Source organism: Lepidothrix coronata, unplaced genomic scaffold, assembly GCF_001604755.1.
Source record: "Lepidothrix coronata isolate B3197 unplaced genomic scaffold, Lepidothrix_coronata-1.0 Scaffold144, whole genome shotgun sequence".
Lineage (NCBI taxonomy): Eukaryota > Metazoa > Chordata > Aves > Passeriformes > Pipridae > Lepidothrix > Lepidothrix coronata.
The window spans coordinates 184,230-206,168 of NW_016690324.1; the positions used below are offsets into that span (position 1 = coordinate 184,230).

General features: G+C 53.5%; 3 protein-coding genes across 7 annotated transcripts in view; 1 reads left to right on the forward strand and 2 right to left on the reverse strand.

Annotated features, from left to right (window-relative positions):
* Positions 1–1,355, reverse strand: part of GPX3 (glutathione peroxidase 3) — an 8,084-nt gene extending 6,729 nt beyond the window's left edge. For both annotated transcript variants that reach the window (XM_017827973.1, XM_017827971.1), the window contains exons 1-2: positions 1,173–1,355; positions 90–243 (exon numbers count right to left, since the gene is read on the reverse strand). In XM_017827973.1, coding sequence (XP_017683462.1) covers positions 90–243; positions 1,173–1,259 — 241 coding nt within the window. In that variant the 5' untranslated portion in view covers positions 1,260–1,355. The remainder of the gene's footprint in view (positions 1–89; positions 244–1,172) is intronic.
* A 4,819-nt stretch (positions 1,356–6,174) lies between these two features.
* On the reverse strand, positions 6,175–7,947 carry SMIM3 (small integral membrane protein 3). The gene is made up of 3 exons (XM_017827854.1): positions 7,870–7,947; positions 7,024–7,205; positions 6,175–6,676 (listed from the first exon to the last, which is right to left on the reverse strand). The coding sequence occupies exon 2, from the start codon at positions 7,202–7,204 to the stop codon at positions 7,025–7,027; it is 180 nt and encodes a 59-aa protein (XP_017683343.1). The 5' UTR covers position 7,205; positions 7,870–7,947; the 3' UTR covers positions 6,175–6,676; position 7,024.
* A 1,540-nt stretch (positions 7,948–9,487) lies between these two features.
* On the forward strand, positions 9,488–21,815 carry DCTN4 (dynactin subunit 4). 4 transcript variants are annotated; one of them, XM_017827984.1, is made up of 14 exons: positions 9,488–9,658; positions 10,949–11,019; positions 11,437–11,615; positions 12,516–12,559; positions 13,349–13,456; positions 14,031–14,051; positions 14,944–15,017; positions 15,363–15,475; positions 16,782–16,891; positions 17,857–17,930; positions 18,328–18,382; positions 18,861–18,968; positions 19,368–19,465; positions 19,639–21,815. In XM_017827984.1, exons 1-14 carry the CDS (start codon positions 9,524–9,526, stop codon positions 19,850–19,852), a joined length of 1,404 nt encoding a protein of 467 aa, XP_017683473.1. In that variant the 5' UTR covers positions 9,488–9,523; the 3' UTR covers positions 19,853–21,815. The 4 variants fall into 4 exon arrangements, with proteins under 4 accessions (XP_017683473.1, XP_017683474.1, XP_017683476.1 ...); XM_017827987.1 differs by lacking the exon at positions 9,488–9,658 and adding an exon at positions 9,927–10,628; XM_017827986.1 differs by lacking the exon at positions 9,488–9,658 and adding an exon at positions 9,927–10,622.
* Positions 21,816–21,939: the final 124 nt, after the last annotated feature.

The window sequence follows — 21,939 nt, forward strand, 5'->3', positions numbered from 1 at the left end:
GTGCCAAAGGCTGCACCCCTGGGTAACACCACCTGCTCCTGGGCTGCCTGCCCTGACCCCGAGGTGTGTGTGCCCTGCAGGGCTCTTACCAACATACTGCAGGGTCAGGCCTCAGTACGTGGCCACATTGACGAAGAGCACCATCTTCCCCCTGTACCTCTCAAAGGGGATGAACTCATCCCCATCGATGGTCATGGCCCCATAGTTGTAGATGGTGTCGTTCACGGAGTTGTAGCAATCCACCTGTGGGGCAAGGAGCATCCCATGGGAGCAGGCTGGGGGGCTGCCTGCCACCCCATCCCCACAGGCACCAGAGCAGCAGGCCCAGCCCTGGCACTGGCTGTGAGTGCAGCTGCCAGCGTTGTGTCTGTCCCCTGTCCCAAATACTGCTGGCAGCAGCCAGGCTCCAGCATGCCAAGGTCACAGTGATGGGACAGGCTGGCTTGCTCATGCAGATGCACACATGTGTTCACACATGTGCAAGCCCGGGCAGCGGGCCCAGCTCCAGCTGGGAGAATGTTTACTGGCCAGGAAGAAGCAGGAAGGGGAGAGGCTGGAAAACAGTGAGGCCAGCCCCAGTCTCCTGGGCCGTGGGCGAGTGAGCAGGACCCAGCACCTCCCCACGCCTCTGGGGAGCAGGGGCAGTGCAGGGGGATCAGGGTGGCACTGGAAAGGGCGGGGCTGGAGCAGCCCCTGCATGTGGGCCACAGGGGTTAACTCGGGGGAGCCCATCTCCTGTCCCCCACCAGGGAACTGAGGCACAGCCAAGTGCACAGAGGGGCTATTTTGGGAGCTGGCAGGAGGTGAAGTCACAGGGGCTGTGCCCGGGGAGTGAAGGCTCCGTGGGGCTGTGGGGTCCCAGCGGGCAGGGTGGAGAGCCTGGCTGGGGGGGTGACAGTCACCCCTGTCCCCTGCCCGCTGGGCTGTAGGGACACGGGGGCTTCCACACCCTCCAAAAACAGGGGAACCCCCTGGATGATGTGCATGGAAGAAAATCCCCATGGTCTTCCCCTGGGGAGGTCGGAGGAGGGGGTGTCATAGGGCCACCGTGCCCCACTCCTGCCCCGGGGAGCCCTGCAGAGAGCCTTGGGGACAGGCGGGTCCCCAGGGTGTCACACAGCCCCCCGTCACCCCCCTCACAGGCCCCGTGGGGGTGCCCCCCCGCCTCTTACCTTCTCCCTTTGCTCACTCCACCCCGGCTGGACGAGCCCAGCCAAGAAAAGGGGCAAAATCCAGGCGCTGCGGGAGCAGCCCCCCATGGTGGGGCGCAGGGTGAGGGGTGCTGGCACCCCCCTGACAGCCCGGGGCCAGCGGCGGGGACCAGCGCTGCTGTCGCCTGCTGTCACCTCCGAGCCCGGCGGCCAAGAAATAGCTGCGGGGCTGCGGCGGGGGAGCCAATGGCCGGGGGGGGCCGGGCCGGGGCCGCGTTAACCGTGTGGGCTCTGGGACGGACACACGGACACACGGACGGACACTGCCCGGGGGTGGCACCACGGCCTGGCAGGGACCGGGGGCACCCACGGGAACACGGGGCAGCGGCATGTGCAGAGGGTTTATGCAACAAGTTATCCGAGCCGAGATAAATCCGCAGGTTGGGAGGGGAAGTGCCGGGGGACGGGGAGTGGGGGGAGAGAGGGGCTGGGAGATGGAGAGGGGCCAGGGGGGCAGAGGGAGCGCGGGGGGGAGAGAAGTGTCGCAGCGAAGAGGTGCCCCATCCTGCGCAGGGCACCCAGCCAAGGTGACATTTCCCCCCCAGTGCGGTGCTGGCACCCGAGGAGCAGGGACTAAACACCCCCAGCAGCATCCCGGGGTGGTCGGGCTGGGGGTCGGGGGGGGGAGTGTCCCCCAGCGGTTGCAACAGCAGAGCTGGGGAAAGTTGATCCTGCTTCTCTCCCTGGTGCCCAGTAAATTAGAGTATTGTTGGAAGCAGCCCTGGAGGAAGGTTCCTCCTGGGGGGGGCTGTTCTGGGGCTCGGGGGCTGTGGCTCCACGCTGACCCTGCTGCGGTCAAGGGCAGGGCACCACTGTCCCTTAGCCCTTGGTGTCCCCAGGGGCAGGAGTTTCCAGGGTCCTGTTTGCATAGGCAAGGAATGCAAACGTTTACCCTGGGCTGTCTCCAAGGAAAATATCCCTGGTGAGGTGTAAATTCCTTGAAATCCCCCAACAAAACCATTTGATGGGAGAATTAACTGGATAGGAAACTGCGGTTTGGGGTGGGGACTGGTCTAGGATGCAGGGCAGGATGGGGTGGCAGTGGGTGAGCCCTGGGGGGACCAGGAGTGCCAGTAGGAGGTTTGGCTTTACAAGAAAGCAGGGCCAGCCCTGCCATGATAGTGTCAGCAAGCCAGCTGCTGGAGATGCCACCAGGGAAGGGGAGCGAGGACATGGGTTAAGAGGAGGCTGGGAGCAATCTCCCAATCCATGTTTTTCACCGGAAGAAACACTATGTCCTTGGAAAGCCTGATATTGTCTGGCTCCAAATGCAGCCTCAGATGATATGGGAGGGCTGGGAGCTGGGTGCATCCTTCAGGCACCCAGGGAACCTGTGGAGCAGGGCAGCTGTGGGTCCCTCCGCCACTGGCAGCATTCCCAAAACCTTTAAACCTGCACTGCTACTGGAGAAGTGCCTTAGCCCTGCCCTGGCATGGGGTTTGGAGTGTTTCCCCAGGTTCAGAAAACCCCCCAAGGTGCTCAACTGCTGCCTGAAGATTGCCTAGAGCCCATTACAAGGTGCCAACAGCCAGGCTGGCCACAGGGATGCTCCAGTTGACCCTCATGAATGTGGGGGAGTGAGGCAGCTCTTTGCCAAAACCGGGGAACTTGTAAGAGCCACTATTAGGGGTTTGACCCTCCCCAGCCACTTCCCAGGCTCTGGGTAGATTTGGGGCCACAGGGCCATGGGGCTGCAGCTCCTGGCCAACACACTGCTTGCACCTCTCTGCATCCTGGAGCCCACAGGGACCAGTGTGAGCCTGGCACAGTGCCCTGCTCCCCAGCCAGCTCACACTGCTGAGCCTGACCAAGGCTTGAACCACCTCCTGGGACAGAGCTGCTCCTCCCCGAGGAGCTGCTCGGGGCTGTGCTCCCTGCTCCACTAGCTCCCACCATGGGAACAGCCACCCACTTCTAGTTATGTCCCCTAATTGCCTGCATAGGGCTTTGGTGGCTTTCTCCTGGTTAATAAGGACTTGGTGGCTGGGGGAGCAGTGTGGCTTGTGCAGTGGTGGCACCGTGTGGTTGTGTTCCTTCCATGTGTCCCTGATCCCTGCCATGCACAGGGAAAGGCTGAGCTACTTCAGAACTGAGTTTTCCTGAAATCAAAATAAAAATAAGGGACCTCTTCAAGTTCCCTCTCCTTGGGTGCTGGTGCCAAATCATCCTTGGTGGAGGTGGGGGATGGAGGAGTACTTAATGAGCCACAGCCGATGGACACCCTCTCTGTCACTGAGCTTCCACGGCAGCCTGGGTATGTCACCCAGTGTCCCCACCATGCTCTGCCTTGCCATGCCCAGGCTGCATGGCAGAGCTGAGAGTGCCGGGGGCTCCAGCAACACCCTCTGAGGGCAGTGTGTCACTCTACCCTGCAGGACTGGGGTCCCCCACCCCCAGTGGCAGGCTCGCTGGCTGGGCTGACCCTCACACGAACCTCCTTCCCTGGTTGTTTTTCCACCAGAGCTGGGCAGGAGCCAGCCCCCGCCTGCTGCAGATGTTTGGCAGGAGTTTGGGGCGAGAGGCCAGGCACTTCCAGCCCCGTGGCCACCACACTGCTGCTGCCACCAGCCTCCCTGGCTGTCCCTGAGCTGCGTGCCAGGGGCTACAGAGACCTCGTGCCAGGCTGCAGGGCCACAGCTGAGCACAGAAAGCGTGAAAGCAGGGGTGGGGACCATGTACTGCTGCTGGCTGAACTTGTCCCAGAACTGACAAGCAGTTTCTGCCATGTAGAGTGACAGGCCAGCAGTGTGCCAGGGTGGTGGTGGTGAGCTTGAGCAGCAGCAGGCAGCACTGCCCTGGCTTGCAGCAGTGCAGCTTCCCTTTGGCAGCCTGACATGGCATCAGTCCCAGGGCAGCCTCTGAACTTTTGTTCTAGGTGTGCAATGGCAGGCAAAAGCAGAACAAGCTCTGCCAGGCGAGAGGCCCCAGATCTTTGGGCACGAGGCCTCCACACGCTGCCAGCCCGCAGCTCGCCCAGCCCTCGCCACTCTGCCCCAGCCCATGTGCTCCCACACACCACCCTGGTTCCGTGGCAGCCTCCCTGCTGGGCATGGTGCCCAGCACCTTTTGGAGTAAGGACCCCCCTCCCTGAGTGCCCTCGCAGCCCCCCAGGCTTTGGCCTGGTCGCTGCCCTCTCTCCATTGCCATCCCTTCCTCTTCCAGGGTAAGATTTGTCCCCCTGCAGAAATGCCACTGACTCAATTTCCCCCCCCTTCCCACCGCAAAGGGGGACTGTCCAAAGGCAAGGTGAGAGCCAAAATCCCCCATCCCCTGCTCCCTGCCAGGGTTGCCCCATCCTCGTCCCCCAGCAGCAGCCCCCATGAGCCAGCAGCCAGCTCCTGCCACACTCCAGCACCTCTAGGAAAGTATCCCAGTGGGTGCTGAATCACCTCAGTGCCTGCATCGTGCCTGCTTGCCACAGTGTCTGCTTCTAAAAAGGCAGGAAAAGGCTTTTTTCCTTGGCAAAACACCACATAAACACTGCCTCTGAGCTCCAGCACTGTTCAGGCAACTGAAGTGCCTGAACAGAACTCAAATGTGTTGGAAATTCAGTCTATATCCATTCTCCCCTATCTTCATTTAAAAAATGTCCTGGCTTCTCCCTGCTTTCCCCCAGCTGCCATTTCACTTCGTGTTTGTTGTTGTTACAGGCAAACCCCTCTTTCCAAGGCCTTTCCTGGAAATGTTTGCCGCGGACTTGAAACTTTCCAGAAAACTCATACCATGAAAGGAAACCTCTCACATCCCTCGGCTGCTCCAAGGGGCACATGGAGGTGGGAGCAGGCACCGGGCATGGTTACATGGACGGGGGGGAAGGGGGGGGGGGAGGTGTTTCATGCTTTCCCTTGTGTTTTGCTCTGAACCAGGCTTCCTTCTCAAAGCATTCCAATGTTTGTGGCTTCTTCCCTATTCCTCTCATAGGGAAGCTGCTCAGCTCACGTTCCTGGTGCCAGATGCCGCTGGCCATCCCCACAGTGTCCCTAGGGAAGCAATGCTGGGGTGGGGCATGGTGGGGGGGGTGGGAAGCAGAGCTGGGGCTGTTCCCACCCTGCATATCCGTAATGTCTTCCAGCTGCTGCCGCACCGTGCCAGCACAGGAGGGAGAGAGGAGGAACAACAGGAAAATAACTCTGGTTATTTGCCTCAAATTCTGCAACTTGAGAAGGAAGGGGAGAGTCAACAGCTGGAAACAGAAATTTGTTTCTGGGCTGGGCAAAGAATACGCATCCCTTTCCTCCCGGCACAACCACAGCCCGTGGCTGCAGCGCAGGCATTTCCTCTGTTCACAGGGGTCTGTGCTGGGCTCCCTTCCTGGGGTGGGAGGTGTTTGCCCAAGGTCCTACTTCCCCGGGAATCGCCTGCCCCTCTAGCCCCAACCCAAATCAGATGCCAGCTGCCAAGGATCAAGCCACACAAGATGAGACAGGATTTGAACACTGCAGGGCTGGTTGCTCTTTCCAGCAGACAAAATGGGATTTGAACAATTCCCACCAGCATCACTGTAGTGTTTCCCCACACCCCTGACTCATCCTGTTACTTGAGACCTCTCCTGCCATGAGTCACCAGGACACCGTTTCAGCCCCAGGACTGCTCCTGCCCCACTGACCCCGGCACGAGGCTGGTGTGGGGGAAGCGATGCTGGTCACCAGAGTGGGAGGAAAGCAGCCATCACCGCTGTCAGAAAGTCCTGAGGGATCCTTCCTGCTGTCTGACAACCATTGCCCAATTGAAGTTTGCCCTCCCAGAGCGTGGGGCTGGGCTGGCAGTGTGCCCTGCATAGGGCTGCGGCCTCCAGGCTCCATGGCCAGACAGAACCCCAGCACCATGAGCCAAAACAGTGCAGGAGGTCTCTGTGCAGGAGCACAAAGAGGGCTTCTGGAGAGGCTGCAAAGTATCTCAAATCCTGTGCACGGGCACCCAGACACCACCCGTAGTGTGAACAGAGCCACACGACATGCTCATGTGTAGGTTAAAGTCCATTTATTTCATAACAAAGAGCAATGCAAGAACTTACATGATCCCCTGCCACTGACTGGGCACAAACCTGCTCCTCCCACTTTACCTGCCCAGGTGAGAGGTGCACAGACCCCCCCAGTGGGGCCGGTGTGTTGGGTGAACAGTGAGGGCTCTCGCTATCGGGAGCGGGGAGCACAGCCAGCATGCAGGCAGACAGGCTGGCAGGAGCTGCATACACTCCTCTGCCCTGCAAGACCCAGAGGAACCAAGAGCCCCATAAGATTTTCCTACAATTTCAGCAGATAATGGATAGAGGAGAAGCCAGTGCCAGCTGCACGTCTGCTGTGCAGCCAGGACGGGCTCTGTCACCGATGCTTTCAGCCAAGCCTTCAAACTTGCAACCAGAAGCCACATCCATCTTGCTTTGACCCTTTTTTCCAAACACCTTGAAAGCTGGGACTCCAAAGAAGAAATAATTTTGTCGGGCATTTCCACTCCTTGCTGCTTGCCTGGAAGGAGATGGGATCACCAGTGAAGGCAAGACTAGCCTTCCTGCCTCATGGCAGCAAGTTGTTTCTAGCTGGACACATCCACAAAGTCATCCGCTTTGCTCTCCCGCTGCTGCCTGTGCTGCCACCTCCCCTGTGGTCCCTGTGAGCTCGGTGGGCAACAGGAGGCAGTGGGTTCACCCAGCGAGAGCACAGTGCCAGCACAGGGGCAGGCATCCGAGTGCTGGCCAACCCCGGCTCCAGCCCGTCTCTCCAGCTCTCAGGGTGCCCCATTGGGCTCCGCGGGGTCCCTGGCACAGGGTCCCATGGCCGCAGCCCCCTGCCCGGCCGTGCCCCAGTGCCCACACCTCACACGATGCCGTTGCGTGTGGGGTGAGTTCGCACGCGGTAGATGATGACGGCAGTGGCCGGGCAGAGCACCAGCGCCGTCATCACCAGGATGGTGGCCAGGATGATCAAGACGATGACCCAGACGTCCAGGATGTGCTTGGGAAGGGCGGCAGGACCTGTGAGTTCCGGGAGGTCCATCCTGCAAGGGAGAGGCAGGGGGGTGATGGGGCAGCCCCCTCCATCCCTCCCACAGCCAGAACCCCTGCGCTGCTCTGAACAACCTGCTGCTCTCTCCAAGCTGTGGTCCAGCTTTCACCTTGGGCTCCTCTGAGAGCCTTTGGTAAAGGCTCCTTCGATTAGCCCCAGGATTTACACCGTGCTTTGAAAGCACTGGATGAAAGCCTAGGGAAAAACTTCCCTATTAATTGCTACCGTTGTTAAAGGAGCTGATAAAGCAAAGCCATAACAGGGCATCCTGCTGGTCACTCACCGGTGGGTCATCGCGTGGGGAAATGGTGGGGTCAGGTCAGCCAGAGCCCCCCTCCCTACTGGGGAGCCTCCTCTGTGTGTGTCCCCCACACCTGTACTCCGTGCTGAGTTACGGAGTTAACAGCTCAATGGGGCGGAGGGGTCGGAGAGCGGAGACCCCCCTCCACAGGGACCGCGGCTGCGCCCCCGTCCCGCTCCTGCACCCTGGGGGTGGGGGACAGAATGCCGTGGGGAAGAGGCGTCAGCTGCCTGTGCCCTGCCTGTCCTGCCTGTGCCCTGCCCGTCCTACTTGCCCTGCCGATGCCCTGCCTCTCCTACCTGCCCTGCCTGCCCCCTGCATGCCCTGCCCATCCTACCTGCCCGCATCCCCTTACCTGCGGCGCTGCTCGGCTCCGACTCGGGCTCCGGCTCCGGCGAGAAGCGACGGCAGCTGCGGATCCCGTCGGGGGAGGAAGACTCCTCCTGGCCCCGCCCGGCCCGCGCGGGGCGGCAGGGAAGGGCAAGGGGAAGGGGAAGGAAGAAAGGAAGGAGAAGGGAGGGGAGGCCAGTCAGGACTTTTTTTTTTCTCACCAGGCTAAAGCAAGGTCACATTCCACCTCATCCCAGCCAGGACGGGGTCCCACCGGGGGAGACCATCTGGAGCCGAACCCGAAGGTGTCAGGTCGGCACCGTGGGAACATTTAACTTCTTAGCACTTAACAAAGGATTCTCCCCTGCCCCGTCCTGCTCCTGCCACAGCAGGGCTCACAGGTCTCACCTGCCCCCGAGGCCCGGGGGAGGCGCTCCCCAGAGATCCGGTCAGGGTGATTTACAGAGACAGAGAACAGCGTTTCCACTGCCCACTGGAACATTCCGCTCCATCCGTGATGCAGAATGGCGAAAGCAGATGTGGGATGCTCTGATTTTCCTGCTGGGACACCAGCTCAGTGTCACACACAGTGGGACCTATGCACTGCATCCTTCACTCCTGCTTTTTCCCAGGGAAACCTGCTGGATTCCCAGTGGTGGAAACACCCTACCCACATGCTCTCAGACCCCCCTGGCCTGCAGGCACCTTCCCGGGCCAACGGCACAGGCAGGGAGCCTCCTCCCTGCCTTCCCAGCAGTGCTCCACTCCAGCTGCTGCTGTCGGATAATGAGCACGTGGGGTTTTTATCTCGAGCTGTGGCAGATCCTCATGGACAGGGATTTCCTCCGGAGCTGCCAGTGGTGGGCAGAGGGCAGGGACTGACTCCAGGTGCTGTGCAGGGATGAGCACAGGGGTGGGAATGAGGGATCCATGCCACAGTCCAGGCTGTGACTGGTGCTCAGTCGGGGTATCCAAGAGCAAACTGGGGGTAGTTTGCTGATGGAAGCTCTGCCCACACAGCACAGCATCCACATACTTCACACTTTCCTGTTGATCCCATGACATGGGAATGTTTGTTCTTGTCAGGACCCCGTCTTAGTGGCCATGAGACTGAAGAGAAACCACCTTTTGGGTGTGGAATATTCAGCACTGCATCCAGCTCTGGGGGCCCCAGCATAGGAAGGATGTGGAGCTGCTGGAGTGAGTTCAGAGGTGGCCACAAAGATGCTCCATGGGCTGGAGCCCCTTTGCCCTGGAGACAGGCTGTTCACCTGGAGAACAGAAGGCTCTGGAAAGACCTTAGAGCCCCTTCCAGTGCCTAAAGGGGCCCCAAGAGAGCTGGAGAGGGACTTTGGACCAGGGACGGAGGGACGAGAAAAGGGGGAACGGCTTCCCACTGTCAAAGGGTAGGATTAGATGGAATATTGAGAAGGAATTCTTGGCTATGAGGGTGGCAGGGGGCTGGCACAGGTTGCCCTGTGCCAGGAGGAGCTGTGGCTGCCCCACCTCTGTTCCTGGCCGGGGTTTGGAGGCCCCCGGTCCCCAGGATGTCCCTGCACCGGGGTCCCCCCGGGACGCCCCGCCCAGCCGGGCACGTGGCCAGGGCGGCGCGCTGACGTCACGCTGAGGCGCGCTGACGTCAGGCGTCGGCGGCGCGGCGGAGCCCGCCCGCTCTCAAGATGGCGTCGCTGCTGCAGTCGGAGCGGGTGCTGTACCTGGTGCGCGGCGAGAAGGAGCTGCGGGCACCGCTGCCGCAGCTGTACTTCTGCCGCTACTGCAGCGAGCTCCGCTCGCTCGAGTGCGTCTCGCATGAGGTAACGGCGTCCCGGCAGCGCCGCGCCCGCGCACCGGGCGGGACCGGGCGGGACCGGGCGGGACGATGCGCGCAGAGCGGGTACCGATTGGGTGGCTCTCCCGCCGCTCACTCGCTTTCTGCCTTCCTATTGGTCGGTGGCTCTTCTAGGGGGTGGGCGCAACGCTGCATGGGGTGCGACGATTGGCCGTGGGTGATGGGTGGGGCGGTGCTTCGCTTTGGATTGGCTGTGCCGCCTCTCCGTCGGCGAAGCTCGGGCTGTGATTGGCCGAGGCCAGCGCACAGGGGCGGCTCCCCCTCGTGAGGGAGGTGCCCCCCCTCAGCCTCGGTCGAGGGGAGCGGGGACCCCCCAAAACCACTGTGAGACCAGTCTGAGGCAACGAGGGCCCCCCAAAACCTTTGTGGGACTGGTCTGGGGCACCGGGGCCTCCCTACCCCTCTACGGGGCCCCGCCGGGAGGGTCAAGACCCCCCCTCTCACACACATCCCCATCGGGCCCGGCCGGGGAGGGGCAGGGACCCCCCCACGCACACCTCTCCACATTATTTTACAGTGTGATTTCTGCTGTGGAGGGTTTGTGGCTTCACAAACTATCAGAGTCAAACCGGTAGAATTGATTTTGTGGAAGCCTGGTTGAACTAAGAAACTGTGATAGATTTGGAAAGCCTTGAAAGAATGACTGTGCAGCCCTGATCTCAGAAGAGGAGTCTTTAAGGAAAGGTTGAGGCCTCTGAACAGTAGATTTGTCACCAGGCTGCATCTGTAATGGATTTACTGTGGTGTGAGGAGTGTAGTCATTGTGCATGTCCACATTTAATAATCAATTTAAATTTCTCTTCAAGAAGGGGCCCCCAGTCTTGCTGCTGTTGTTTTAATTGACAAAATTTGATGTGACAGCAGACAGATGAAAAGCGTTCTGAATTGTACATAAATCTGAGCAGTGCAATGGCAAGGACAGAATAAATGTAGGTGTAAGTAGAAAATAACATGTTAAAACCTGTGGTTCAAACTGCAGAATGAAATTCCGGTAGCTGCTAAAGGCTGACCTTTTCTCACTTACAAGGTGGAGTAATTTAATCCATTCTGATTTAAGACACCTTCTGATTCATGTTATTAAAGAACAAAATCAGGCTGAAACAGGCTAAGATTTTGAATACCATAAAATGCCTCAAGCCTTCCCTGGCTGCAGCAGCGATTGCCAGACACGAATCCCTGTTGAATCATGTGGCAGGTGCCATGTGCTGTCTGATGTGCCAGGTAACACGTGTGATGTGACTGCCTTCTCCTTCAGGTGGACTCCCACTACTGCCCCAGCTGCCTGGAAAACATGCCTTCAGCTGAAGCCAAGCTGAAAAAGAATAGGTAAGGTTGCTTTTGCTTTTATTTTCATCAAGGCTCCCTATTTTAAACAACTCCTTCCTTAGTCAGTACCTGATGTGTCTGTCTGAAACTCTCCAAAAATTACATCTGTGCTTTTTACCATTGAGTCTGTTTTGGGGAATGATAGATCATTGCCATGATCTATCAGCTGCTGTTCATGGATTTTTTTCATTTTTTTTGTGATGACTTGTTTCATAATACAAAGAGGTTTTTATTATCCCTCGGTGTTTCTCACTGTTGCCGTTCTGAAGTTGGCTCTGAACCCCTCCTGTTCCCCCGATGGCTCTGGTGACCTTTTTCCCTCGAGGAAAAGGTCGGTTGGTTTAATGTTGATCTGGTTGTTGAGAGCTTTTCCCTCAGCCTGGGAGCCTTCTCAGAGCACTGTGTGGTTGTCTGCAGGTGTGCCAACTGCTTTGACTGCCCCTGCTGCATGCACACCCTCTCCACCCGCGCCACGAGCATCCCCGCCCCGCTCCCCGACGACCCGGCCAAGACCACCATGAAGAAAGCCTATTACCTGGCCTGTGGGTTCTGCCGCTGGACTTCCCGGGATGTCGGGATGGCAGACAAGTCTGTAGGTAAGGGACAGTCAGAAACCGAGAACTGAGTTACAGCAGGAGCCCAGTTTGTGTTTTGAAGGTAACAAATAATCACATTAGCTCCTGACTGTATTGTAGGTTTAGGATCTGCCTAGGGTTGGAGTCAGTTAGAAATTCACAGGAAAGTGGTTTGTTGCTGAAGTCTCCTCTGAAGAGCTGAGCTGAGTTAGTGGGATGTGTGACCCACTTCCATGTTCTTGTTACCTGACAAGTGAGAAAACTATCAAATGAGGGGCTGTGTTAGTGCTCTCTCCCCACAGCCGAGGTCTTGTTTGTGTGCTCTCAGAGCCTTTGAAGCTACTCAGTCTGACAGCATAAACATGTAATTTATTTTCCATCACTTTTGTGCACCTTGACTTATTCTGGAGTTGCTAGTCAGTGTCTGTATTTGTTTTTTCTCTTCACAATAGCACAAAGCTTTCATCTATTTTTGGTATGTAAGATGAACAGAAAATATCTGTCAGGCTCCAGAAACGGGGCTGAGTAGGCCAAGCAGATTCTCTGACTTCCAGTGTTGATGTAACTGAAGACTGGGAGCTGGAAATGCAGAGACAGTGGCAGCCAGTAGCAAGACACACACATAAAGTCATGTACCTGCTGGTAAAATGACTCCTAGCTGCTGTCCTGAGTGTCTCTCAAACAGCACTTGTTTAAAAACACAATATGAAAGCTGTCAAAGCTCCTTCAGCCCAAAACTGCCCATGAAAAGCTTTAAGAGGTGGATATTTGTACAGGCATGAGCTTAAAGAATTGCAGTGGTAAGTGTAGCAAAAACAGGCAATGTCATATTTTATGAGTAACGCTGAGATAGTTGAGTGTGAGGTGTGATGGAGTCTGGAAATCTCCCGTGGACTTTGTTTTTTCTGTTTCCTCCTGCAGCGAGTGGTGGTTGGCAGGAGCCGGAGAATCCTCACACACAGAGGGTGAGTGAGCAGGAAGGCCGTGCTTGGGCTGAGATGGATCAGCCAGAAAGAGCTGTTAGACGGTGTTAGGCCCTCTCAATCACTTTTTCTGCATCTATATAATCCTTCAGATACCAGTTCCAGTTCCTAATCTCCACCTTGACTGAATTCAATGGAGGGAAGGCCTCTTAGAGGCTCCCCTGAGGATATCGCAGTATAAAATCTCCTTTTGAGAAGAAACTCAGCTGAAAACATCCTATCTAATAGTGCTGTTAAAACACCACCGGTGAATATGCTGAGTATGTATGTGAGAAAAAGCTGTTTTCCAATCAAGAGTGTGTCTAGGATCTGGAAAACACAGCTGCACCTTTAACACCCTTCCCTGTCACTCATTAGGGCTCCACTGTAAATGTGACCAGCCTCGGGGAGGGGGGAAAAGATGCTAAAGATGCTGTTTGCTCCACTAATCCAGATTGCTGGATTTTGGCCACATGACATTACTCTGTCTGGTCACGGCAAATCCATGAATGAAGTCTCAGTTGCTGAATTGCAAAGTGAGAACTGGGGAAACTGCTCTCCAACACACATCATTCCCAAGGGAGGGTCAGTTTGTCACCCAGACCGGGTGACATGTCTTAAAGACATGTTAAGACACACAGACTTCTTTAAGTGTATCCTTCGCAATACAGCAGGTAGTGAGAACTGAGTGAAACAAGTAGCAGCGACCCCAGCTACTTCACAAGCAAACACTGCAGCTGACCCCACGTTGCTCCCCTTACACTGGGTGCCTGTTCCTTTCCATCCCTGCAGATTAACAAACTGGTTGAGTACTACCAGCAGTTGGCTCAGAAGGAGAAGATCGAGCGGGACCGGAAGAAGCTGGTGCGACGCCGAAACTACGTGCCCCTGGCCTTTTCGGTGAGCTGGGTGTGCTGCCCCCTCAGAGCAGCAAAAGTGATGGGCAGCAGCCTCAGCGTGGAAAATTAGATAGTTGGGAGCACAGCAGGCCTGCCCAGCTTTTTTCAGTTGAGGACAACATGAAGAAAATGAGGGCTTCTTTAGGGACAAGTAGTTTTACGCCCATTGCCCCTCTCTCTCTGATAGTCCTCTCTGTCAGTGCCAGGAGGGTTTACTCTTGCCATACCAAGGAATATGTTCTCCAGCAGTGAAATGCAGTGCAGCTGCAGCCACAATGCCAGTGGCAGCTCTTTCTCAGGACAGTTCATTCCACAGCTCAGTGACAGATAGATCAGCATTGTCTGGCACTTCCTCTGCATGAAATCTTGACTGATATTAACCTTAAGACTTGGTTGTGGCTTGAATGACTTGTTTATTGTAACTGGCAGGTAAACGCTTACTTTGTTTAACTGAGTGACTGCATTTGCTTGCTACTTCTTGATTAACTGTGCTTGCTCTGTGCCCTTGCTTGTGTCTTATGGCTGCATTTTTTGTCTCCGTTGCTACCTGCTGCTATTTTGGGGGCTCTCCACAGCAACACACTATACACGTAGTGGTAAGTCTTTTCACAGTTTCTGCTGGTGTTAAAGCTCTCATGGTACCAACTGAAGGGGAGTAGCAGACTGTACACCCTGCCTCAGGGCCTCTGGCTTGGGTGTGCCTAGAACAAACATAGGTGAAGGCTAACTTGTTAAGAGGGTAAAAGTTGTAACAAAACTATTTTTTGTTAGTTTAGAAACAGGGCAGTGTCTTTAAGTAAGTAATGTACACTTGAAAACCAGTCCTTTACCTAGCTTGGCTGAGTCAAGTACCACAAACATGAGTCATCTCACCCTTGAAAAATCACTAGAGTAGGCTGATGCTCACATTTCTCGTTTCGTGAGAATTCAGGTTTTCAGTCCTGCCCACAAGGAAGATATCTGCCTCCAAGCACCCTGTGTACAGCTCAGCTCTAGAAAGCTGAGAAGTAGCTCAGCTACTCCTTCTGAGGCACGTGTAGGTAATGAGACTTGTAGGAGTTTGAATCTTCCAGCTGCTTCTAGTAGTGCTACAGAGCATTTCAGATGGATGCATAGCTACGTCAACCCAGTTCTTTTGGCAGCTGAGCTCTCATTCTACACTACTTGTCATGGAGTTACTCTGAAGAGAAGATCAGGGAAAATGTGTCAGTAGTGCAGGCTGGTGATGTAAGTAAGGAGCAAAAGCTTTATAAGCAGTAGCCACACACATCCATCTTTCCCTGTCTGCAGTGCAGTGGGAATTGTTTTCTCCTTAATAACAGTTTAAGCAGAAGAAAGTATCTTGGGAAGCAGTGAACACCTTTTCCTTTTGCTTTCCTTTGCTTATCCCCCCATGCTTGTCATGCAGCTCAAAGGATGAGTTTGCAGCAGGGTTTTTGTCCTGGTAGGAAGCAGACCTGAAGCTGACAGTTCCTTCTTTCCTTGTAGGACAAATATGGCCTTGGAACCAGGCTTCAGCGCCAGAGGCCCGGAGCGCCCATCAGTGCCCTCGCTGGACTCTCGTGAGTCTCAGGGTTGGGGTTACCCTTTGGGGAAGGATTGGAGGTGTAGGCAAGAGAGCAGTACAGCAACTTTACAAAGATGATGGACATATTATCAGGCAGCAGTGAGAGCAGATTTCTTCTTTCGAGCGTTGGAAAGACATCAAGTCCTCGTGCATCTCTGTGCAGCAGCGCCAGATGTGTTGCTTTCTCTCCATAGGAACAAGTGACTGCTCACACCCTTGTGCAGTTGTTGTCTTACAATCTCACTCTCACTGCCTTCTGTGCTGGAATGCAGTTACTGTGGTTGCTGTCAGAGCACACATGCCATATTTTATGACCAAGTTGTCCCTTATTTTACTTCAGCCTGAAAGAAGGAGAAGACCAGAAGGAGATCAAGATTGAGCCAGCTGATGCAGTGGAAGAAGTGGAGCCTCTTCCTGAGGATTACTATACAAGACCAATCAATCTGACAGAAGGTAACACCTTAGTATACTGTCACTTTTTGCCCTTACATTTTATAACATGAGCAGTGCCTACAAACCTGTCTATGAAGTTCCTAATGACCCAAGCTTCTGGTAATTTTTATGCTGGGATTGAAACTGTGGGAAATGTGTGACCTTTTAAATGGTAATTTTGAATGCAACTTCAGCTTCATGTTGTATGTGGAAAGCTCAGAGCCAGATGCTTCAGGCCTCTGAAGGGTTGTTTTATTTTCTTGCTGACCATAATTTCTGTGTGTGTGAAGCATCAACTTTTGGATGGAGAAAAGAGCTGACATCCTTTTTCAAATAATAGCAGGAACTAAGGAAATAACTGAGCTGCTGGGGAGCTGGAACCAAAACTGGACTGTTGAGTAACAATTGCACATTGCTTTGACATCAGCTTGGAACAGCTTGTGTATGCTTGCCAGTTGTTTACCTGACTCATGATTTAATCCACAAATACCATAAATTGATCAGTGAAACTTGGAGTAAGCAAGATAAACCAGCAGGTACAGGAGCAATGTGGGCTTCCAGCTGAGGTGGCTCCACGTAGGGCAGATGTTCTGGGTAGGTCTGCAGGCCTACAAAGTCTGCCAGTATCAATTAATTAATGAAAGCTTTATGGGAAAGAGTAGATCATCTTAGTCTCCTTTTGCCATGAGACTGTCCTTACTGTGAGGATTTAATGCTGGTGAAGAAAACAACTTCCATGGTGAGGGAAAGGCTGCCAGGTGGCTCACTGCCTCTTAAGCACTGGGAACAGTGAGGAGCCTATTTTCTGGGAGAAACCCATGGGAGATTTTGGCTGCTGGGACTTCCTTGCCTTGGGAACTATGTTGTCATTAATTTTATGTGTGAGTCTGAGTTACACAAACCCCTTGCTAAGCTGTGTATTGTACTCATGCAGCACCCAGCTGTGAGGGTAACAAAGCTGTGAAACTCATTTGCCCTTGCAGGGGAAAGAACTACGTTCTAGATGACTGCAAAACTCTGTTTCCATCCCAGCTCAGCTTTGAAGAGAGATCAGAGTCCCTTGTTTCTCCTGAGCTGGCACTGATGTTGCTCTCATGTTACTGTGCCCGGTCAGGACAACCCTTTATGCAGGGCTTGCCTTTCTATTCATTGCTAGAAACAGTGGCAGTTGACAGTGGCTTCTGAATTATGTGGTGCAGGTGAAATTAAATTTGTTAGAGATGGTGGCATGTCTGCACACAGTGCGAGGTGCATATGTAGAGTCTAATCTAGCTCGAGTTTCAGCACCTGAGACATTTCTTTGTCTTGCTTTCTGTGGTGCTCCCAGTGACGACTCTGCGTCAGCGTCTGCTGCAGCCTGACTTCCAGCCCATCTGCGCTTCCCAGCTCTACCCACGTCACAAACACCTCCTGATCAAACGCTCGCTGCGCTGTCGGGTAGGGAACTCGGGACAAAAACCTGCCTTTTCCAGGCTCTCAGAACTTGGGTGGTGGGAAATGGGCCGCGTATTTCTCTTTTAAAAGAAACTGCTCAGATGGTTCTGGTTGTTGAATGTTCTCAGCCAAATTACTGAAAACAGCACTAGGAAGTGAGGGAGTCTGTCACATCTCTGGTGTGATGAAGATTGTGAAAGGGGGACAAAAATATACAAAGATGGTTTTGTGCTAGTGCTCTGCCTAGCCAAGGAGTTGGAGAAGGCTGCCAGTTCAGTCAGAAATAAAAAAATTCTGCTGTTTCTAAAGACAAAATCAGCAAAGAAAATATTAGGGAGAGGCAGTGCAGAATACAGAAGATGTCCATAGAGTGGAGGCAGAAAGAAGGTATTTAAGAGAATAAAAGCAGAGAGCTGGGAAGTGAAGACAGGAAAGAGTTAAATCCAAGTTCTGCTATTGACTTACTATAGGGTTTTTACTACATGATTTGTTTTCTCAGTAATACAGGGATATTTGTCTAGTTCCCAAAGTAATAGACCAATATTCTTATAAGTATTTAAGATGCAGAGTGCTTTGCAAATGCATAATATTTTCTCAGAAATAAGTGATTGAGTGATCCTGTATTTGAAGAGTAGCCTCTGAGGAGATCAGGAGTTCCAGCTATTTGGTTTTTTTATTGGATTCTGGAGCATAAGTCTGAGGGCTTACAGGTATTTGTGCCTTCTTCCTTCTGCAGTCAGTGTCCAGGTGTTTTTAAGACAAATTCCAAGTCTTGTGTTTCCGAGATTGCACTGGTAGTGCAGGATATGACATTTTTGGAGTATCAGTAAGTGAGCACAGTGATGGCTCCATGCACCTGAGGTAGTTTTTATATATGCTGTGCTGGTGGACGGTGCCTGTGGCTCTGATTCCTCAGTGTGTGACTGCAGACTGTCTTCTGGTGCTGACTAAAATATCTTTGTCTCTAGAAATGTGAACATAACCTGAGCAAACCAGAATTCAATCCAACCTCTATCAAATTCAAGATCCAGCTGGTTGCTGTGTAAGTAAGATGTGGGGACTGGGGACAACAGCTTAGTTAATGCCTTCTATTTGGTTTTTTTTTTTTTTTTTGGTACTCTTGCTTTGACCTCTTATAGGATTGTGTCATCTCTTAGGATGGTGTAATCACCTTTTAAAATATAGTTACCTTATCTGTGAAAGGTTTGCTTCCTGATCTAGTAATGATTTCAGCAGTTTGACAAAACCACTGCATGCTGTGCCTTCCCCACACAGTAGCAGAGGTCTGTAGGATTAGGCTTGTACAGCAGCAGGGCACTTTATTTTTCCTCTTAATGTAAGCCAAGCTCTGATAGCTCTAATACCTCCCTCTGCTTCAGGAGGCGAGTTAAAGGCAGCAACACAGTCCCTTATGGTCCTTTGCTTTGTTATTTTTGTAGTAACTACATCCCTGAAGTGAGAATCATGTCTATTCCCAACCTGCGCTACATGAAGGTCAGTAGCTTTTCCAGAAATGTCTTAGGGTGAGACACAGCTGGGAGCTATGAATGTGGGATCTTTTTGGAAGGTGACACCGTGTGATGTTGTTCCCTAAGGGTTCCACTCAGTTTGGAGGGTGCAGGGTTTAGGGGAGTGGTCAGAGGAACCCTGCCTGTACTTGTCACTCTGCAGCAGTAGATTACTGTGCAGTGTGACATCTGGCCTCACAAGCACTTGCCAATATCTGGTGAATAAAAGGTGTGGAGTTGAGATCTTGGCTAGATTCCAAAAATACGTATTTCTTATATTAAGGAAGAGTGTTGCATGGCATTGGTGCCTTTCTTACAGACTGGGGGTGGTTGCTGTCCATCCCTTGAGAGGATATGATGCAGTTTTTGAAGGCGTTGATTGGTCACGGAAGATGGAGGTGCTAACAATAACAATGAATTTTAGCACAATTGCTTCTTGAATTGCGATTCCTGAATCTCCTCAGGAGAGCCAAGTCCTTCTGACTCTGACCAATCCTGTGGAGAACGTCACACATGTCACACTGCTGGAGTGTGAGGAGGGAGACCCTGACAACATCAACAGCACTGCCAAGGTACTGTACCCTTCTGCTGTGTGAGCCCAAGCCTCTTCCAAGGCTTACTACTCCCATTTGTCCTTCCACAGGCCACACTTTCCATATGTCATTCAACCCCTGCTGAGTGTGTTGCATTTCCTTCCTTGAAGCTTAAATGACTGTCACCAATGTAAACAGCAGCTCATAAAGTATTTTGAAATTGTGTCTTCACTGAGATCCAGAACCCAAGGGAGAAATTAATGATTTCACTGGCAGGGTGGTAATAAAGTGGTCCTAGAGCAGAGAAAAGCTGAGGATGAATCACTTTTCTGTTAAACTGTAGTTAAGCAGCCCTCAAAAGGGGAGGACCCTCTCCTGCTTGCACTGTAGCTGGTGATCAGTGCTGAAAGGCCTCTTTCTCTCCCTGCTCTGTTTCAGGTATCTGTTCCTCCCAAGGAGCTTATTCTGGCTGGCAAAGATGCTGCAGCAGAATATGATGAGCTGGCAGAGCCTCAAGACTTCCAGGATGACCCTGAGTGAGTGTTGTCTGTCCTGTGGGGATCATCTCCCTTAAAAACTTGGCACTTAAGTAACTCACTCTCCTCTTTGTCTTCAGTGTGTTTTGGTTCCCCCTCAGAGCATTGTTCCTCTCTGAACAATGGTTTGAGAACTTGGCTGACCCAGTGTTCCTCTCTGTTCCGCCTTGCAGCGTTATTGCCTTCAGAAAAGCCAATAAGGTGGGAGTTTTCATCAAGGTCACCCCGCAGAAAGAAGAGGGCGAAGTGACCGTGAGCTTCAAGATGAAGCACGAGTTCAGAAACCTCACTGCTCCCATCCGGCCCAACGAGGAAGGCGATCACTCCTCGGAGGTCATCTGGCTCACCCACCACGTGGAGCTCAGCCTCGGCCCCGTGCTCCCGTAGAGGCTCCCAACGCTTGCTCCCTGACGGCTGGCGCAGGATGGACTGGCACACTGAGAAAGCACCTGCTGGAAGGTTCTGCCAGAGCTCCTTTGTGATGTGTGGGTGTGCCACAGGCCCCGGCCGGCCGCAAGGAGGGTGCTGAGGGTGCTGTGGTTTGGGATGGTTTGTTCTCTCTCCCCTTGTCGTAGTGCCCACTAACCACCACTCCTCTTCCCCTCACTGCTACAGGCTAGTTTAACTTGCAGCACGTGTCAGAGCACAGAGAAAGGTGTTGCTTTCTCCAGGTTTGCGCTGAGTTTGGCTCTATCGACAGATAATTTTGGCTAAATTTGGATTTATCCACAGAAAAGAACCCATACCATTTTTTCCTGATGTTCCATGCTCTGTGATGAACAACTTCTCTTTCACCCAGAAGTATGCCCTTCCCAAACCAACATTTTAAGAGGTGGCTGTGTCTGCTGCATTACTGGCAAGTTACTGGCAGCAGCACAATGTTTTCTTTTGGTTTTCTGCTTCCTTGTAGGATACCTCAACTGTGGGGCACTGGGATGTACAGCCCTACCCCTCTGGCATATGTAGCTTGCTTAGCTGAGGTGGCAGATCTGTTTTCACAAAGGAGTTGATGAGTTTGCCTTTAAACTTTAAACATAGTGTACTGTAGTGTTCATGGATTTGACTGGCAACTGCTGTCGGCCTGCTGGGCCTCAGGTGGATGTGGCAGCATGATACACTGCAAGCTGGGAATTCAAGTGCTGCTGCATCTCTTGACTGAGGCAGGAATGCTCTGGAGAGGCTGCCTGACAGTCTTCAGCTCCATAAGTTGTTAGGGATCATAGTTATCAGGGTGTGAAACCTGGAGAGTTAAGATTAGTTCTGGTAATTGTAAACCCACAAAGGTGTTTTTTGGGTTCATCCTCTGTGTTTTTCCAGTTAGGGTGGGTGTGAGGGAGGTGTAAAGGTGGAAAGTCTTTATTTGTTAACTACACACACTGTACTACAAGGTCACTTAGCTGGTGTGTAATTTGGCTGCAGCCCAGACTAAAATGGGTGGTTAAGAGCTGTGTATCCAGGACACTGCATAACCAGAAAGTGCGTGGCTAATGCGGGCAGGTGAGATGGCTCTTCCTGCAGAGCATTCCCACTTCAGTTATTGACCTTAGTTAAATGTATCTGATGGGCTTTGATGTGCTGCTCTGCTGGGAAAGGCTTGAGTGCCAGCCAGCCATGGCTGTGTCACTCCAGATGCTCATGCCATGGCTCTGCCAGCCTGGATCTGCAGATCCTGTGCGTGGGAAGGCAGGATGAAGCTGTCTGCTCCCCACAGGTGGTGGTGCAGCACCCAAAACATCTCCCTTAGCAAAAGAAACCTGCCGTGGTGTGTGGGAGGGACTCCCACCCCACAGCCCCGATCCTGGGCAGGTCTCAAAGCAGTGAGGCATCACGTTTACAAGTTGTAACTTTGTGTAGGTTACACACAGATGTACAGCATGAGTTTGAGACTTGTAGTTAGTAGTTAATGTATAGCACTAGTGCCTGCTGCGGCTTCACCTGTCCAGATAACAAAGCACTGCACCTCTGGCCGCAACTTCTCCTGTTTAGTAGCCAAGACAGCTGCTACACTTGTGACACGACTACGGAAAAGCCGAGCTGGTGGCTGGCCCAGGGCTTGAGCTGTGCCTGGGGCTGGTGGCCATTGTCCCCCTGGTGCTGGCCTGGGGTTTGCTGCAGGCCAACACAACCTGGGCCCCTCTCACTACAAACACAAGGTGCATTGAGTTGCGCTGTTCTGAGCGGCCTGATGAGCTCGGCGAGTTGTTTTCCCCCCTCCCCGTAGGTGCTGTAGGCGGTAGGAAAGGTGTCTCGGTGCGTCCCTGCCTCTGTCCCCGCTCCCCGACAAGGCGCCTGTTGCCTTATGCTTGACGTCGTGTAGTGACCTTCAATAAAACACAACGTGGCTCTCGGATTTTTTGCGCTGGTTCTTTATAATTTAATTATTTAAACAAAACAGAAAAGCGAAGCTTCCCTCCCCCGTGTTTTCCGGATGGTCCCGCCGGTCCCCCCCGGTGCCGGTGGTCTCGCCCGGAGCG

Coding starts and splice junctions, on each gene's coding strand:
- DCTN4 (XM_017827984.1), top strand. CDS start 9,524: ATGGCGTCGCTGCTGCAGTCGGAGCGGGTGCTGTACCTGGTGCGCGGC. Junction 11,616..12,515: donor GATGGCAGACAAGTCTGTAG/GTAAGGGACAGT, acceptor TTCCTCCTGCAG/CGAGTGGTGGTTGGCAGGAG. Junction 15,018..15,362: donor AGTGCCCTCGCTGGACTCTC/GTGAGTCTCAGG, acceptor ATTTTACTTCAG/CCTGAAAGAAGGAGAAGACC.
- SMIM3 (XM_017827854.1), bottom strand. CDS start 7,204: ATGGACCTCCCGGAACTCACAGGTCCTGCCGCCCTTCCCAAGCACATC.